Source organism: Trachurus trachurus, assembly GCF_905171665.1.
Source record: "Trachurus trachurus genome assembly, chromosome: 9".
Taxonomy (NCBI): Eukaryota; Metazoa; Chordata; class Actinopteri; order Carangiformes; family Carangidae; genus Trachurus; species Trachurus trachurus.
In genome coordinates this window covers 5,030,180-5,049,928 of record NC_139895.1, presented here as the reverse complement: position 1 = coordinate 5,049,928, position 19,749 = coordinate 5,030,180, and the positions used below count along the sequence as shown (strand labels likewise).

The 19,749-nt window shown below is 39.3% G+C and overlaps 2 protein-coding genes and 1 pseudogene across 3 annotated transcripts in view; all 3 read right to left on the bottom strand.

Moving 5' to 3' along the window:
* Positions 1-19,749, bottom strand: part of LOC310991317 (uncharacterized protein) — a 64,329-nt gene that overhangs the window by 14,113 nt on the left and 30,467 nt on the right. The gene's annotated exons all lie outside the window — the stretch shown is intronic.
* On the bottom strand, positions 12,991-14,607 carry LOC310991527 (nuclear factor 7, brain-like; the record flags this gene model as incomplete). The annotated part of the gene is made up of 1 exon (XM_083979269.1): positions 12,991-14,607. The coding sequence occupies exon 1, from the start codon at positions 14,500-14,502 to the stop codon at positions 12,991-12,993; it is 1,512 nt and encodes a 503-aa protein (XP_083835395.1). The 5' UTR covers positions 14,503-14,607.
* LOC310990732 (nuclear factor 7, brain-like) lies at positions 17,410-19,017 on the bottom strand (annotated as a pseudogene). Its single transcript has one exon. The product of its transcript is annotated as a nuclear factor 7, brain-like (transcript).

The window sequence follows — 19,749 nt, the reverse complement described above, 5'->3', positions numbered from 1 at the left end:
AAAATCAAGTCTGAAACGAGAAAGCTTCTAACTGATTGTGATTTGAACACATTGAACCGGGCAGGAAATATTTTAAAGTTGTGCAGCAAATACTGTGTTAAAGTTGTTACAGACTCTGCAGACAGCAACAAACCACCTGTTTGAACCATAGACTGTAAAATAGACTGGTTTGAACTAGGGATGTCCCGATCCGATCACGTGATCGGAAATCGGGGTCGATCACGTGGTTTCAGACTCGATCGGAATCGGACGTTACATCCCCATCAGGAATCGGATATATTACATATCTACATGTCAGGGTTTTCCTATCTGTCTAAAGCGAAGACGGGCCGCATGGGGGGCGTTCAGATGTATCATCTTTTGCACTCTCAAACACATTACTTTTACTGTAGACGTTCGTCATGTGCGCTCATTACCCAAAGCGACGCGCATTCGGTGCAGCGTGCTTGTGTTTTGTGCATGGTCTGTGGCGCACAGCTCCACGGTGTGTGTGTGTGGCTGCGTCGTCGTGGACAAGTAACGATATGAAATGACGGCGCTTACGAGAGTGTGAGAGACGATCGTGTCACCGTGTCAGCTCACTGTTTGTTTGTGTGTGTGTGGCTGCGTTGTTTCACTGCTGACTTCCAAGCAGCTTGTTGTTGATGTTTGAGCGCTACACACACCTGCAGCAACAACAGTCACTGCAGCTTCTACTGAGAGCGAGTCCGACGTAACGCACGTGAGACCGACACACGGACCGACCGCGCAGATGTCGCGGACATTGTTAAACTTCTCATACTGTTGAATAAAAAACTACCGTTGTGTTGCGTGATGGCAGATACAGAACCAGGTATTTATTTAAAGTTAGAGAGGGAGAAGGAACAAGGTGAGCTGGGTGAGGGAGGGAGAAGGAGCGAGGTGAGGGGGGGCAGACAGGCAGGTGAGGGTGGGATCAGGGGAGAGAGGCTGGTGATTGAGAAAGACATGATAAGCTATTTTATTTTTGACCAAATGTTCTTGTTGTTGACTTATGGATAACGGCATTAATATTATACTGTGGAGCTACTGTGCTAATATACATTGAGAGTTTACAATACTGCAATAAATGTCATGGGCTTGTTATTGAGGTAGAGTATTATTGTGAGATTGTGATATTGTTACATCCCTAGTAGAGCACAAAGAACAGAAAAATAGTGGGATGATACAGTTGATCTACATTAAAAACTTTACTGCATTGCCAAAGTATCGGATCGGGACTCGGTATCGGCAAATACTCAAAATCAAATGACTCGGACTCGGAGGCAAAAAAATGTGATCGGGACATCTCTAGTTTGAACTAGAGTGCCTATAGAGAGAACTGTCTCTCTATAGGCACTCTAGTTTGAACAAGCGCTGACATGTGGAGCTCTTTTCATTATGTCAGAGCTCCACCTGCTGGACGCAGCGAGGCATCAGACAGTCAGCTCACTGCACAGACAACACTCAAACAAGTATTAACAAGTTACATACTGAAACGTTTTGCTCTTACCTTATTAGCATGACAGGATAACAGGGAACCCAGCAGCCCAAAGGTTCAGACAGCTCCAGGGCTTCAGCCACAGAGACACAAAGCAGCAGACTGAGAAATAAGAAACAGAAGAACTACAAAGCAAAGCAAAGTGACAACAAAAACAACAGAAAACAAATCAAAACTGGCCATTAAGAGACAGAAAGAAAAAGTGAGTGTCATAACTACACCACAAGAGCCATAAGAGGAATTTGGTTTACGGATGGCCAAGGAAGAGGGGGAGATAAGAGAAGGGGAAGAATATTATTATTTTTATTTTCTTTAGAAAAAAAAAATCTAATTTAATTTAATTACTTTTTATTTTTTTCTCTTTTGTCGTTTATTCTTGATTTTACCCATTTCCTTGTCATGCTTCATTGAGTCATTCTAGCTCAATCCCCAGCACATACTCCATACTTATCTAGGCACACACAGAACACACACACATACTCACATGTCATACCACCACAACATATGTACAGTTTTGTCTAATTTGTCTTGTCAAACTTTGTAACTTTTGTATGTCCTTCTCTGTTTGTGTTGTTTGCCACTTGTCCTAGCAGCAGCTAAAAAAAAGAAAAAAGAAAAAAAAAAGACAACAAACAGACAAATGAGCTGCAGACAGCAACTCTGATCCCAAGAACCATACAACAGTTAAATCATGCAAGTCGCCTTAAGATGGCAGTCACTACAATCATCATTTGGAGGAAAACAAATAACCAATCTTGCGATGTTACATTTCCTACATTTTTGCTGTTGCAGTTCATTTGTATTTAATTAGGTGACAGTTGTGAAATGCACCAGTCCAAAGAAACATTGCATAAAGAGATGCCAAAAACGAGCAAAACAAGAAGCAACCAAAAAATGAGTAGCCTACAAGGAAACAAAAAACAACCACAAAGAGAAGTAAAATAGACCAAAAGAGATGAAAAATGACAACAGACACAATTACAACTCTCTCAGACAGCAGGTTTGGACCCAGTCTGAGCTGAACTCCACTCACGTTCATTCTGGATGTTTGGCCCCAGTGTAGTAGGAATGTGAGATCCATTGTCTCAGAACCATCCATGTCCATATTACCGTCATTATCTGGAACATAATTTCATAAATCCATCAACATGTAGCCTAATGCAGAGACACAGACCTGCAGTCACACTACAGCCCCAGAAACACATCAGCTGCTCTTAGACGGTCACAACACTGAGCACTGACACGGTGGTGGGTTTGCTGTGATTTCAGATCAATACTGTAGCCTACTGTAGGCCTTACATTAGCATATACATTTTACATAAATCTGACAAGAAAATAAATCTGGACTCGAATGTGGAATAAATATATTTCGCTTTTGTAATGCAACACAATATTTCTTGACAAATTTTACATAATTCATCACACATCATTTAGAACAAAAGCAGTGTTCCTGTCCTGCTCAGTGTCGCCAAATTGCATTAAAATTTCAATAGAAATACAGCAATAAAAAAAAAATCAATTTCAATGTAATATTTTAAAAGTAGGCTATATTTCATAACTAAAATCCACTGTAGGTGGATAAATATTAGGCTAAGTAGCCTATTTATCATTCTTTTGTGAGAGAGAGACATTTTCAGGGGCATTCGTATACTAGATGCTGGTGTTGATAATTAATTCAAATATCATGACAAGGAGAGTTTGAAGGTGATCCGTGACTAAATCTGACGTTAATTCCCATCCACTGATAACCTTGTTTTAACCAATCAATGACAGGCCTCCTGAGGTGTGTGTATTAACCTACACCTGAAATACACAGCATCATGAAATATGTATGCACTAGACTTTTTAACTTTTACTTCTTTTTTTTTAAAGGTTGAAATGTAATTTCAAATGACATACACCCATCATGAATACAAACTGTAGCCTACATTTTAACATAGGGATCTGGTGCATGCTTTTAAAATGTTTAGCCTAATATTTCTGAATTGCTCATCATGCCAACATGTCACTGATCCAACTATAGCTAGTAATCCCCAAAAAACAAAACAAAGAAATAGACAGAGGGACTGGGGCAGAGTTAAATGTGGTGAGAAGGACTAAAAGTTTACTGTTAGCGTCGTTAGCATGACTAGCTGTTTGGGCGGTTACTACAGTAACTGGTTCATTAGGCTATTACCTATTTAAAGAGCTAAGTTAGCTGGTTAGATACGTGCAGACATAGGAACTAAATACCTGCTAATTAGCCGACAACTTAATTAAATGATACTAGAATTTCACTCACTTCAAAACAGGTGAACAACAACGAGCCACACTGTCCGATCCTTCAAAAGCAGTGATGGGAATAACGGCGTTAAAATAAACGGCGTTACTAACGGCGTTATCTTTTTCAGTAACGAGTAATCTAACTAATTACTATTTCCACCGTTACAACGCCGTTACCGTTACCGACAATTAAATGAGGCGCGTTACAAACTACTCAGTGAAGCCGTTGTCCTCCGACTTGGCTCATCTCATCTCAGACACAGAAGCTGCTAAACTGTTGTTGTTTTTTCCTCCTCTCCTTTGGTGAGGGGAGGGGGGAGGAGGGAGGGACGAGACAACCGCATAAGTGATGCTGATTGGTTGAGGCAGAGTAAGGTTTCATGCTAAGCCAATCAGAGGCAGTGTTCAGTTTGTACACAAACCACACACGCACGCAGTTTAGCCTCACACACACAGACTAGCAGAGGGAAGCTGCCGAGATCGGAGGGAAAGTGGAAACAGACACTACTTTAATCTCCTGAGGTAAAAGACAAGAACATGTGAGGTGTAGCTACATTATGTCCCGGAGCAAAGTGTTTGTCCTGAGCTTCTGCTCACCTGACTGTGGCTGTGCAGCTTCTTCATTAAATCCAAACAGTCCGACACAGCGACGCACTGCTCCTTTAGACTCTAAAGTCTCTGTAGCTCATCAGCTGGAACTCTTCCAGAGCAGCTACAGCAGCGTTGTGACCTCAACCATGGTTGGTGAGAGCAGAAATGTTGTTGTTGTAGTGAAAATGGGCGGGCTCGTGAAGACGCGAATTTACACAAAGTCAAAACGAGCGATAAATCGCATTTCTCGCGTATCTCGCGTTTGGTCGCGCGTATAAACTCGAGCGAAAAAAAAGCGTTCCTCGTGTTTGGCGGGAAGCCCCTTGCGGGTCTTCCCGCCAAACACGATGAAACAGTCGAAGACGCGAAGGTCCCGTCGCCATAAAAGAATCGGGTGTAGCGTCGCAAAAAAAAAAAAAAGTCGCGTCTACCGCGTCTCGCGTCTTTGCGTCACGGCCTTTTACACCGCGGACGTAACGAATAAACGGTGACGGTGTGAACGAACAACATAGAACAGGACCAGACGTGGCGTTGTTTCCTCTTTTCACCTACAGCTCCACTCTCCCTCACTTACACTAACTACTGTTATTGTTGAGGCCAGAGAATTGTGGGATTTGTAGTTTTTGACCAATCGTGTGCTCTTTCTTTTTGTGATTTTTCCGGTTCACACATGTTTGTTTTTTTTAGGGGCAAATGCGAGTGAAATGCTCGCCCATGGTGGGCATAAGAAAATGTAAGACCTGTCTAAAATTATTTAAAGGGATAGTTCACCCTAGAATGATATTTCGCTCATTATCTACTCACCCTCATGTTGACTAAGGGCTGGAAGAATTATCAGAGTCCACCGTCCCTTCTCTTAGTTACAGGGGGTCTCGGCGTAGCAGTGAATTTCAATGCAACGGTTGCAAAGGGACACCGGAGCTCTTCGTAAAAAAACACACACAAAAAAACATCCAAATACCTCCATGATGCTCGTATGTAATGTCCGTCTTGTGCTGAAGCCCCAAATTGCGTAATTGTCCCGAAAAAAATTAAATAAGTCTATTTTTCAAGCTTGTTTGTAGCGGAAGCTTCTCGTCTTCTTCTTCTTCTCCTCTTCCTGGTCCGTCCAAATCTCGCGTGATTTGCGCCGGCGTCAGTGCGGTTACTGCGAATCACGCGATATTTGGACGGACCAGGAAGAGGAGAAGAAGAAGAAGACGAGAAGCTTCCGCTACAAACAAGCTTAAAATATAGACTTATTTAATTTTTTTCGGGACAATTACGCAATTTGGGGCTTCAGCACAAGACGGACATTACATACGAGCATCATGGAGGTATTTGGATGTTTTTTTGTGTGTGTTTTTTTACGAAGAGCTCCGGTGTCCCTTTGCAACCGTTGCATTGAAATTCACTGCTACGCCGAGACCCCCTGTAACTAAGAGAAGGGACGGTGGACTCTGATAATTCTTCCAGCCCTTAGTCAACATGAGGGTGAGTAGATAATGAGCGAAATATCATTCTAGGGTGAACTATCCCTTTAAGACTTGAACACAATAATTCAACAAATTTAAGACATTTTAAGACCTAAAATTTAGATTTTCACATTTCAGACTTTTTAAGACCAAGGCGCATACCCTGTTATTTCATATAAAAGTTTAAGTGCATACATATTTTATGATGCCGTGTATTATATATTTAAGACCATCTTAGAATTTTCTAATAAATTTAATACTTTTTAAGGCCTTAATTTTAGATACATGAATTTAAGACTTTTTAAGGATCCGCAGATACCCTGTTGTGCGCTCGCAGCAGGACAGATAATCAGATGGATAATCGGTAAAGTTAATAATTTCACTTAATGTGGCCATGAATAAATTAATTTCGATGTTTCGCCTGTTATTAAACGCAAATCTTGAATAGGTCTCCGCTGTTTTCACATTTAAAAAGGTCTTTGTTGTCTTTGTACAGAGACAATATGAGATTTGCTTGTAGCCACAGCACTTAAAAAACCCACTGTAACCTATTTTCATAGGCACACCAGCCTCGCTTTCAATAAAACACACACTCGCATTCCATAATTGCGATCAGTGAAATATATGAAAACAATAAAATACAATTTAAAAATGAGAAAAAAAAATCCAAATTCTTCGACATATTTAAACTTTAAAAAAAGAAAGAAAAAGTAACGCAATAGTTACTTTCCCTGGTAACTAGTAACTATTATAGTGAAGTAGTGGAGTTACTAACTCAGTTACTTTTTGGGAGAAGTAATTAGTAACTATAACTAATTACTTTTTAAAAGTAACGTTCCCAACACTGTTCAAAAGACACCGAAACCATGAACAGTTTGTGTTTAAGTTAGCTAAACAGTCACCGGAAGTAAGCTAACAGCTTTCAAACGGTCGCGGCGGTCACCTGTCAATCAAAGCGGCCCCGCCCTCGATGACGTTTCACTTAACGAGATCACATTCTTTTGCTCCAGACACAGAAATAGGAATAATCCGATTCTGAGACATTTATTGACAGGTCCACAGAACAGCCTGACATCAAAATGACATTTTATCAGAGCATAAGATCAGCAGGAATTGGAAAGGGGTGACTTTGTTCAGTTTCGGCAACAAACTCTCGTGAGATTTCACAACATCTTTCATAACTGCTACAGTGATAGAAACGCTTTCAAAACACAAGGACCTATATGTGAAAACCAGAACTGAAACAAAACTACTTTTTCATTCAGTTACAAAGTAGTTTTGTACCGTTTCTGGAGTGAAAACAGTCGCCCAGCTATCCAATTCCACTTATGGACTGCCTACCTAATTACCTACCACAAGGAGACAGAAACACACTAAAAGCAGAAATAAAAACACAATATTTTTTTAATTATCAAAATACTGTAGCCTACATATATTTTTCATTTGATAATTTCCATATCTAGGTATTTATAAACACTTACACACTTCATTCCTCATGCTTCTTATCTATAAAAATAATGTATTTATTTGCTCAGGGAAACAAACCAAATCAAACATGAACACAATACATTTCCCATATACCTATGTGTGTGTGAACACAAATCTGTGTGTATTACAGCATAAAGTAAAGACATCTGTCATCTCTGCTGGTTACATAGCCTACTGTTTTCCTTCTATGTCTATTTTCAGTTGTTGTTTTTTGATGGAGAGAGCGAGAGTGTACAAAGTACAAACTCAATGTACAATATTCACACATTTCAAACATTATATTTCTCATACAGTCCATGTTAACTGTGGCTTCAGGTGAGTGCAACATCCATATACCTGTTATTATGGTCTTCCTGATTCAGCTTCATCATCAGATATTAGGGGTTGAGTTGTTTTGAAACCTCACATGACTAAAGCCCTTTCTTTACTCATTGGTAGATTAAGGGGTAAAAATGTATTTTGTTCCGTCGATGGTGATTTATATTTTCCTTGCAAACTCATCTCTGTTTTTAGATAAATCTTGTCCGATATGTCAAAGAATCCCATCAGATAAAAAAAAAAATGCTTCCTTGTTTCTGAGCTCTGAGGTTTTAATAATCTATAAACATGAACAGGGCTAGGAAACTCCCACATGACCTGAATGCAGCACAAACTAAAACAACAGTGAGTAAATTCAGTTAAGTGAGAGCAATTTACAGTAAAACAAAAAACAGTGCAAACAAAACAAACTTCAGCAAAAATAAATCTTTATTTAAAACGAAAAAACTTTATTCCCTAACAGAGGGAAATAAAATCACATCACTAAATGAGTTAGATTCTTATATTTACAGGATCACAGTGATGCTCGTCTCTGTAACAGTCCATGAAGTGTCTCTGTTCAGGATGAATCTCTTTACTCTGCTGCCACCTGGAGGCCGAACCACAGAACTACCACCAGATCAATATCAACTCTGATCATCAATAATGATAATAAACTCAGGAGGCTCTCGTTTCATTCAGTCAGAGGACCAACATGGTGTAAATTCACTGACTCTGTAAATTCATTGAATCTGTATTTGAAATGCTGCATGGTGCGTTCATGAACAGACAAATGAGAGCTGGCTGCTGAACAGCCTCTCTTCCTTGCTCAAGTCAAATTGTTGTGTCTTTTCATGTCAGTTGCTACAACACAAATTTCACGTTTGGAGACAATACAGTTTATGAGTAAGAGCGATAAGCAGGCCTTTATATTGACTTGGCGATAAAATATGTATGAACTGTGCTGTACAAACAAAGCACATTAGAGTCCATTAATCTCTGCTGTGGAGGAGTGAGCTCAGGAACAAGTTCTGCAGCTGATGGGATAATAGGTCGCTGATATTGAGATATTACAAGAGTCCCTGCAGTTTTAGTGCCTCATAACGTCCTCATGTTATTCTTTAAATGAACTAATGTTGGTTTATATGTTAGTTACATTTTGCTGGTAATAAAGTTAATAGTTAAGTAGGCCTACATCTTATCCTCTTTAACACCCACTGGCCTGTGTGATAAAGTCTTTCACTTTTCATTGGTTTTACTGAATGAGGTCGGGGATTATCTCTACTGTTTGTTCCCCGGGTCCTATGTTCCCCACTTTGTATGCGACCGGGGAACATAGAACCCTTTTTCTAAAAAAAAAAAGGTCCTATGTTCCCCGCTGTGTCTGGACCGGGGAACATCGAACCATTTTTTTTTCTCTATTAGCATAGAGAACAACAGCTGCTTTCTCTGTCAAAGTTTTTGATGCTGAAGCCAAACACTGAATAATGAGGACAGGGACAGAACGACAGGAACCAGGTTTACCAATTTAACTTTATTCCATTTAAAAGTTAAGAACACCAGTGGAGCTGAAGTACAATATTCAACAGTTCAAATCAATTGAACATGTCAAAGCAAAACAAAAGAAAACTTTTTTTTTCTCTTGCTATTAAGCTATTAATACCTATAATATATAAAATATAATATAGTGTTGGTAACCCTTTCAGTGTATATATGTATATATCTTTTGTTTGTCTGTTCATTGTATGTTTATTGTTTGAATATTTGTATGTTTGTATATATAAATGTTTAATAAAAAAAAAAGAGTTTTACGGCCATTAAAAACCAAACACACACACACATATTAAATAAGATTAAATTCCATCTTTGCTTTTGTTGTTTTCTTTTTCTTTTCTTTTTTTGTGTGCGGAGGGAGGGTGGGGAGGGGGGGTCTTTTTCATAAACTGGCGATACTTTTATCATAGATACAGATCCAGAGAAATGATAGATGTTAGACAGGTATGATGATGACGGAAAGAAATAGCAAATCATGGCGTGATTTCTAGAAAAAATTCACTATGCTTCGATTCCATGGGAAATGTGTGGCTCGTTGGTCTAGGGGTATGATTCTCGCTTTGGGTGCGAGAGGTCCCGGGTTCAAATCCCGGACGAGCCCGCTATTTATTCTCTGACATCTGACAACAATAACATAAGACAACGAGCAATAGAAAGAAAAAGCAGTAGTGTCACATCACACTATCTGTTATCAGTAATAGGCCTACTTTCTATCTAATGATCTATTCTAGGGCTCTTGAAATTGCTATTCCAGGCCTGCAAAAGAAACACTACCAGTGGGCTATACAGGAATGCTATGCTATCTATCTTTATTGTGACAAATCTTAAACTTCACATTATTCAGCAATTAAATTTAGTGTTATAACATGTTAATTATTGTTCTTGAAAATGTGGTGAATTGCAAATATTGGGTCCCATGACATGGGAATACAACCTGACCTCAAAACTAAGTAGCTAGGCCTAAATGTTGTTTGTTAACTGTCAAATACCATTTTTTGATATTTACTTAATCATTCTTCCTCAAATTTACTAAGCAACAAAGGTTTTGATTTGAAAATTAATAAATAAATAATTAAATGGATCATTTTTGGTGCAGTGTCTCAGCACCACCTAGTGGAAAAAAATACTAATGACAATTTCATTTCAGTCACTTCTCCACCCAGGGAAACTGAAGACGGTTGAGCAGAGTCAATCAGAGCAGAGACGGGACATCACACTATAGGGATGAGAATCATCGAACTCTGAGAGAAAGTTAATCATGTGTGCTACAAGTTCTCAAAAAGGATTTGATATATCAATATCAGACAAGTCAAATATCAAGTATCGATCCAGTGTTAGTCAGGTTCTAGTTTTAACTTGAATTTATTTGGAGTTGATCGTTAATCCTCCGGTTACATAACTCTTTAATGAGTTGCAGTAGAAGTGGCAGCAGAACAGTTTTTGCACAGATATTGACATGCAACAGTTGAATCTGTTTCAGTCTTGTAATCTTGTTTCCCAATGAGCTTAGAAATATACTTGAGATGAAGTGCTCTCCTTTTCCAGATTGTACAGGACACGTGTGTGTGTAAGAGCGTTGCTGTGCAGCATTTGAAATCTTTTCATTTGTTCAGCTCTATGTTTGGTTCATTGACTGTAAATAGTAGGCTATCTTTATGATATTCACCGTTTGCAATTTTAAAAAAACGTTTTGCCTTTAGTCTTGTCTGTATGATTTAAAAAGTGAAAGAGGACTTGAACTATTTTTGCACTAAGCTCTGCGGGGATGTCTAGAGCAAAACAGCATGACATGACCCTTTAAGCTGAATCTGTACAACACAGCGGACAGTATTCAACCATTCCTGTGAAGCAAAGACAGCCAGATGTGCAGTATTGTGCACATGCACACCTTGCAGATGTTTGCAAAGCTTACTTTACGTGCCATTTTTATTTTCACGACAAAGATGAAGTGATAGCTCTGATGAAGGAATCTTAAAATGTATTGTTTTCTCTTTGAAATCTGCCTTTTGTGGAGGAATCAGCAGAAGCTTTTTTTTTCTCTCTCTCTCTCTATGTTTGACAATTGATATATTTTGCAAAGAGTCCAGTTGAATTGAACTGTTGATCTTTGCTCAGCAGCCCCTCAGAAGTGTCAGTTTACAGGGCAGGAGAGCTGAGGAGTGAAAGCACGAGCGACCACGATGGAGGATACGATCGGTGTGTTGATCCATTCATTCAACGTCTTCCTGGGTCCTCACTTCACAACACTCCACAACCAAATCACTTCAGATCTCATACTGTCCGTACTTACAATACCACAAGGGGCATGCAAACACTTTAAAGAAAAAAGCATGTTTTGATATACAAGCTTGCCAAGAACGACACATTTTGTACATTTAGGACATTTAATGTGATGTCCCGTCCTGACCCATAATCAAGTCAACTGCTTGCAAGTTGGATCCATTATTTGATACCGTGTATTTATATGAATGGAACATGTCGTCTCGGTGTTATCAGAAACCTCCGTATTATGTTGACCTCCACTTTGTTTTTAAATCACGTGTCAAAAAGGGGTTGATCCATTTTGTACTATTTCTTATGAGAAGCGAGTGTCCTTCTCCGTATATAAAATATGAACAAATAAATGCTGCATGCAGCCAGATCTAATGAATGAACGGGTGTTTTTATTTCTTCTCAGGTGTTCAGGTGACAGAACAAACAATGATCACTCACAGATGATGTGTAATTCAACAACTGCTATGACAAACAGCAGTAAAAAGTCGTAGCATCATAGTGAAGTTGTTATAAAATTAAACCAGATTCTGCCACAGTTCATGAATTTGAATAGTTTTGTAAATGTTCTATAATATTTGCTTTTTACTCTCTTCAGACATCACTGTTTTTTTTGTTTTGTTTTACAAAACATGACATGAGACCCCATCAATTTAAAATAATACAAGTAAATTAAATACAATAAAGATTAAAAAATAAAATAAAATCAAATAGAAAATAGATATTCATACCATAATTTACAGCAATGTAAAACAAACACAATATAACAATAACCCATATCCCTCCATGACATCACACAGTTTTTAGATAAGATTACCTATTAGATAGAGGTGTCACTGGGAAATCCTCAATGTCTATCTGTGTAGTACAGTTTTAGTAAATCAGGACAAACTGAGTCATGTTTTAACCAATACATTTACTTATTGTAAAAAAGAAAAACACAAGGAAGGAGGAAACAGAAATTGTCATAATGATAATAGAGAATCAAAAATGTCTGACAGTTTAACAGGAATTAGCATTTCATTGTAAACATCTGATGATAAAAAGTATCATTACTAACACCTGTTTCCCAACTATAAAACAACAGATCAATAAGGGATGAAATCATCAAAAAAAAAATAAAAAATAATAAGAGGCTCAAAAGCCAAAACTGCTCACAAACAAACAGTCAAAAAATCAAAACATCAGTACAGTGGATGTGTGGATAAACGAACAAAACAAGATGCTGATAACCAATGAACATGTGAACAAGTTTATCTCTTGATGATGATGATGATGATGATGATGATGATGATGATGATGATGATGATGATGATGTGATACTCACAGCACGTTGTTTTACATTTTCTCAGATATTCTTAATCTTGATGGTAAAAATGGACATGATCAAAAAATAATCAGTTCAGTGAATGTTACACAGTATACACACTCAACTATACACTGCTGATCAGTTTAATGAGATATTAATCAACTGTGTTTGAAAGACCAAATGACAGGTGAGCAGTGATGTGATGATGAGTTTATAGTTTAATAAACCTCAAACCATCATGAGAGAAAAACTAACGTCCCTGAACATCACAGACTGATCTCAGAGGGACAGATTTTGATATCAGAGGTTTTAGCATCACCAGCTATTCCAATATTGAAAAATGGGAAGAGTTTCTCAGTGAAAGTGTCTCTGTGAGTGCAGATGTGAGTCATGTCTTCAGGGTCGTAGAAGGACACCTCCCCCCTGTCGTAGTCCAGCTGGACTCTGATCCTCTGGAGACTCTTCTTCACTGTCACAGTCTTACCAGCACCATTGTTGTATTTTCCATCACGGTGCCTTAAACACCAGATTCCATCTTTTGGTGAAACACATATCTCTCCCTTCCTGTCAACTGACTCTTTAGCCAAACCCACACACCAGTCAGGATGATCTCCCACCTCCACCTCCCAGCTGTGTTTCCCTGAGCTGAAGCCCTCAGAGCCCAAAACGATGTTATACTGAGTGTTTCTCTCTGGATTGTCAGGAAGCTGCTGCTCTGTGTCTCCATCTCTCACACTGGTCAGATCATCAGACAGATGGAAGCAGGGATGTGCAGTGTTTGGGTCCAGGATGACAGGAGTGAAGTGGACCTTCTCCTTGATCTTCTCCCAGACTCTGAAGGACAGGTTGCCCAGGTGTTTGGCCTCATCTATCAGAGCTCCTGAGAGCAGCTGTGGATCTGACAGTGAGCACTGGGCTCTGGCTCTGGTCTGAGTGGCTTTATAACTGCTGAGGAACGCCACCTTGTGTTTCTGCAGCTCTTCTTCAACAGCACAGATACTGTCTGACAGAGAGGAGATCTGCTCCTCAATCATCTTCATCTCTCTGCTCATAGTCTTCCCCTTCTGCTCCTCTTCCTCCCTCAGAGCTGCCAGTCTGGACTCCTCTTCCTCTTTCAGGAGCTGGTGGAGCTTGTTGAACTCTGCTCTGATCCTCCTCTCTGTGGACGACAGCTGCTTCTTGGAGTGTTGAACCATTTCATTGTAGGTTTTTTCCACTTCCTCATATTTGTTCTTCTTGTCCTGCAGAGACTCTAAATCAGATTTCAGCTGCTGCTTCAGGTCACTGACTGCTTCTTCTATAGGAACAACTTTATGTCCATGGTGGAGAGGAAACTCACAGACAGGACACACAGCTTTCTGTTCGTCCTCACAGAACCAATAAGGGACGTCTGGATGTTCATCACACACCACCTCCTCCTTCTCTTTTTCGTCGTCGTCCTCTTCCTTCTCTTTTTCCTCCTCCTCTTCCTCTTCCTTCAGTTTTTCCTCCTCCTCCTCTTCCTCCTCCTTCTCTTTTTCTTTCTCAGGTGAACCACTGTTCTGCTTCCCAACAAATGAGTCGGCCAGTTCTTTGAGTGAAAAGTTTATGGGTGGAAAAGATGAAAAAGATTTCCTTTTACAAATGGGACAGTTTTTGTTTTCAGCTTGTTCCCAGAATTGTTGCAGGCAGCTTGAACAGAAGCTGTGGCCGCAGCTCAGAGACACAGGATCTCTGAAAGTCTCTGAACACACATGGCAACTGAGGAAACTTTCAAAGAGAGCAGCTTTCTCAGCCATTTCCTTTGATTTCTAGATTTCTTTAAATCAACAACAAGACTCACCAAAGTTCAGTCCCTTCGACTTTCTCTGTACAATCCACCGAGTCTGTGTTGTTCAGTTCAGATCCAAACCTGTAATGTGACGTCTCATCTCTGCTCAGCTGTTTTCAGTTTCATTTACTCTGTTATGGGTGGAGAAGAGGTTGAAAACGAAACTGTTATTAGTTTTTTTGTCCACTAGGTGGTGCTGAGAAACTGCACTAAAAATGATCCAATTAATATTTTATTTATCAATGAAAAAAAAAATCGAAACATTTGTTGCTTAGTAAATATTAGAAACTAAGGATGATTAACTGAATATTAAAACTTTAATATGATCAGTTGACAGTAACTTAGAACATTTACTTAAAGCTTAGAGGTCAAGTTGTAAGTCATGTAATTCACTTCATTTTAAAGAATAATCTACATTTTATTACACTAAATTTAATTGGAGAGTATGATATGAAGTATAAGATTGTTCATCAAACATATATGATCTCTGTCAACACTGTCATGTTATAATATAAAGAATATTCTCATTTTCAATGTCATTTTATTATTTCTAACACTTTCATTATCTAAACTCTTCTGTCCCATTTAAAAACATGTTTTTATTACATATAATAACATTCAGAAATGTCATGATGAGATTTGGGGTTTTGTTCATTACACTGTCCAACACTGTAAAAAACAATATATATTTTCAACTTTCAACTACACCAATAAAAAGCAGCAATAATAGTAACTCCATAATATTACTTAGGATATAATATGTATTTTGCAATGTTCAAATAAAGACTTTTGACTTGCATTAAAGGCAAATACCTTTTTATAAAATGTTAGTTTTTTAACTGATAGAATATGAATTCAATAAAATGTCTGCTCATTATGCATAACACAGTAGGCCTAAATAAATCTGACATGAACAGATACACTTCTGGATTTATATACAATCATGTAGAGTGAGGTGGGGCAGTTTATTGTGGTTCAGTGCATCAGTTTGTCTCAGTTCATCCTTACAATAAGTAAGATAGCTGAAATACAGTCAAATGACAAGTATAGTTTAAAAACTGTTCAAGCAGGTATATTAAAATATTCAATTTGTATACAAATTTAAGACAAATACATACTGAATTATGAGCCGTGACGGTGAGCTTGTTGTATCCACTGATGTTGAGATATTATTATCAGCATCTCCACAACTGTTGAATTATTTATATTTTGATGTGAATCCAATTGAGTTAACAGTTGAGTATTAAAACATCAACAGGGAACAAAGAAATTTAGTTAAAGCAGAAGTAAGTGATATATTTGTGTTAATATAAGTCTTAAAGCAGAAGTGAGTGATCCGGTCGTTTTCGCTAATGCTGCGTTCCAGGCAGGCTTTTGAAATCGTAAATTACAGCTTCAAGTCACAACTTACGACTTTGTAGCGTTCCAGGCAGCCCACTCGTGTTTTTCCGACCTGTTTTACCGGTGAAAGTCACTATAACGGCCACTCGTAACTTCCGACCGGTGAACTCGTACCAGATCGAACTGGTACGACTTCACGGTCGGAAAAATACGAGTTTCCTTGAACGCACCATAACAGTCCTCGTCGCTACGTCACCACATTCACGGCGTTCCTTGGCTGCACACACAGCCCTGCATGCCGTTCTCTCTCCTCATTGGATAAAAACTGTAGGATACGATAAATGTTTTCTCTTCGGCTCAGAGCAGAGCAGAGGGACTGAGAGACCCGTGTTTCAGTCCAAACACTCTATGTAAGTGATTGCTGTCGGAAGATATAACTATTTAAGACTTATATTAACACAAATATATCACTCACTTCTGCTTTAAATAGTTATATCTTCCGACAGCAATCACTTACATAGAGTGTTTGGACCGAAACACCGGTCTCTCAGTCCCTCTGCTCTGCTCTGAGCCGAGGAGAAAACATTTATCGTATCCTACAGTTTTTATCCAATGAGGAGAGAGAACGGCATGCAGGGCTGTGTGTGCAGCCAAGGGACGCCGTGAATGTGGTGACGTAGGGACGAGGACTGTTATGGTGCGTTCAAGGCAGCCCGTAACTCGTGTTTTTCCGACCTGTGAAGTCGTACCAGATCTGGTACGAGTTCACGGGTCGGAAGTTACGAGTGGCCGTTATAGTGACTTTCACAGGTGCAAAAGGTCGGAAAAACACGAGTGGGTTGCCTGGAACGCTACAAAGTCGTAAGTTGTGACTTGAAGCTGTAATTTACGGTTTCAAAAGCCTGCCTGGAACGCAGCATTAGCCAAAACGACCGGATCGCTTACTTCTGCTTTAACAGCTGCAGTAAAACAGAGGAGACTTGACTTTAGAGAAAAATTAAGTTTTAATCATTCATTGATCCAAACTCAACAATATATCGTGTAAGTTTGGGGACAATAAGGCACTAAGTTTCCATGACACCAAGAAATGAATATAAAAAACACTTCACACTATTAATTTCTAGAATAAAATCAGTATGTGACCCAATAATCAATAACAGTGAAACATAAACCTTACAAACTAAAACAGATGATGATAGAAGTTTAAAAAAAACAAAACAAAACAAAGTAGCTACATGATAGAGTAATTACTACAGTGAATATTACACTGTTGGTAAATAAAAACAAAATCATCACCTGATCTCATTCGGTTGTTGAGTTGTTTCAGTTTTGTACATTAACACAGTTCTGGATGATTCAGAGCCCAAAATCAGTGAGATAAATATTTCAGTGACCCTCAACATCAAATCAAATGTGATTTTAAGACAAAATGACAGGTGAGCAGGTGTAGAAGCAGGTTGGCTGTAAAGTGTCATGATGAGTTTAGAGTTTAATAAACCTCAAACCATGATAGAAAAACTAACGTCCCTGAACATCACAGACTGATCTCAGTGGGACAGATTTTGATATTTTGATATCAGAGGTTTTAGCATCACCAGACTTTCCAACACTGAAATAAGGGAGGAGTTTCTCAGTGAAAGTGTCTCTGTGAGTGCAGATGTGAGTCATGTCTTCAGGGTCGTAGAAGGACACCTCCCCCCCGTCATAGTCCAGCTGGACTCTGATCCTCTGGAGACTCTTCTTCACTGTCACAGACTTACCATCACCATTGGTGTATTTTCCACTGTGATGCGTCATGCACCAGATTCCATATTGTGGTGAAGCCAGTATCTCTCCCTTCCTGTCAACTGACTCTTTAGCCAAACCCACAAACCAGGCAGGATAATCTCCCACCTCCACCTCCCAGCTGTGTTTCCCTGAGCTGAAGCCCTCAGAGCCCAGGACAGTGGCATACTTAGTGTTTCTCTCTGGATTGTCAGGAAGCTGCTCTTTGTCTCCACGTCTCACACTGGTCAGATCATCAGACAGATGGAGACGGGGACTTGCAGTGTTTGGGTCCAGGATGACAGGAGTGAAGTGGACCTTCTCCTTGATCTTCTCCCAGACTCTGAAGGACAGGTTGCCCAGGTGTTTGGCCTCATCTATCAGAGCTCCTGGGAGCAGCTGTGGATCTGACAGTGAGCACTGGGCTCTGGCTCTGGTCTGAGTGGCTTTATAACTGCTGAGGAACGCCACCTTGTGTTTCTGCAGCTCTTCTTCAACAGCACAGATACTGTCTGACAGAGAGGAGATCTGCTCCTCAATCATCTTCATCTCTCTGCTCATAGTCTTCCCCTTCTGCTCCTCTTCCTCCCTCAGAGCTGCCAGTCTGGACTCCTCTTCCTCTTTCAGGAGCTGGTGGAGCTTGTTGAACTCTGCTCTGATCTTCCTCTCTGTGGACGACAGCTGCTTCTTGGAGTGTTCAATCATCTCATTGTAGGTTTTTTCCACTTCCTCACATTTGTTCTTCTTGTCCTGCAGAGACTCTAAGTCAGATTTCAGCTGCTGCTTCAGGTCACTGACTGCTTCTTCTATAGGAACAACTTTATGTCCATGGTGGAGAGGAAACTCACAGACAGGACACACAGCTTTCTGCTCGTCCTCACAGTACCAATAAGGGACGTCTGGATGTTCATCACACACCACCTCCTCCTTCTCTTCTTCCTCCTCTTCCTCTTCCTTCTGTTTTTCCTCCTCCTCTTCCTCCTCCTTCTCTTTTTCTTCCTCAGGTGAACCACTGTTCTGCTTCCCAACAAAGGAGTCGGCCAGTTCTTTGAGCGAATAGTTTATGGGTGGAAAAGATGAAAAAGATTTCCTTTTACAAATGGGACAGTTTTTGTTTTTAGCTTGTTCCCAGAATTGTTGCAGGCAGCTTGAACAGAAGCTGTGGCCGCAGCTCAGAGACAAAGGATCTCTGAAAGTCTCTGAACACACGTGGCAACTCAGGTAACTTTCCAAGAGAGCAGCTTTCTCAGCCATTTCCTCTGATTTCCAGATTTCTTTAAATCAATAACAAGACTCACCAAAGTTCAGTCCCTTTGACTTTCTCTGTACAATCCACTGAGTCTGTGTTGTTCAGTTCAGATCCAAAGCTGTAATGTGACGTCTCGTCTCTGCTCTGATCGTCTCTGCTCAACTGTTTTCAGTTTCATTTACTCTGTTGTGGGTGGAGAAGAGGTTGAAAACGAAACTGTTATTAGTTTTTTTGTCCACTAGGTGGTGCTGAGAAACTGCACTAAAAATTATCTAATTAATTGGTTAAGTTATTTATCAATGAAAAAAAATTGAAACATTTGTTGCTTTGTAAATATTAGAAACTAAGGATGATTAACTGAATATTAAAACTTTAATATGATCAGTTGACAGTAACTTAGAACATTTACTTAAAGCTTAGAGGTCAATAATCTACATTTTATTACACTAAATGTAATTGGAGAGTATGATATGAAGTATAAGATTGTTCATCAAACATATATGATCTCTGTCAACACTGTCATGTTATAATATAAAGAATATTCTCATTTTCAATGTCATTTTATTATTTCGAACACTTTCATTATCTAACCTTTTCTGTCCCATTTAAAAACATGTTTTTATTACATATAATAACATTCAGAAATGTCATGATGGGATTTGGGGTTTTGTTCATTTCACTGTCCAACACTGTAAAAAAATATATAATATTTTCAACTTTCAACTACACCAATAAAAAGCAGCAATTTTATGCGTTTATGACTCGTCGGATGGTGCTCAGACCCGAGGGAGCTGATAGGCCTATCACGATTCGGTGAGTATTTTTTTTTCTTTTTCTGAATGTGACAAAATTATATTTAGT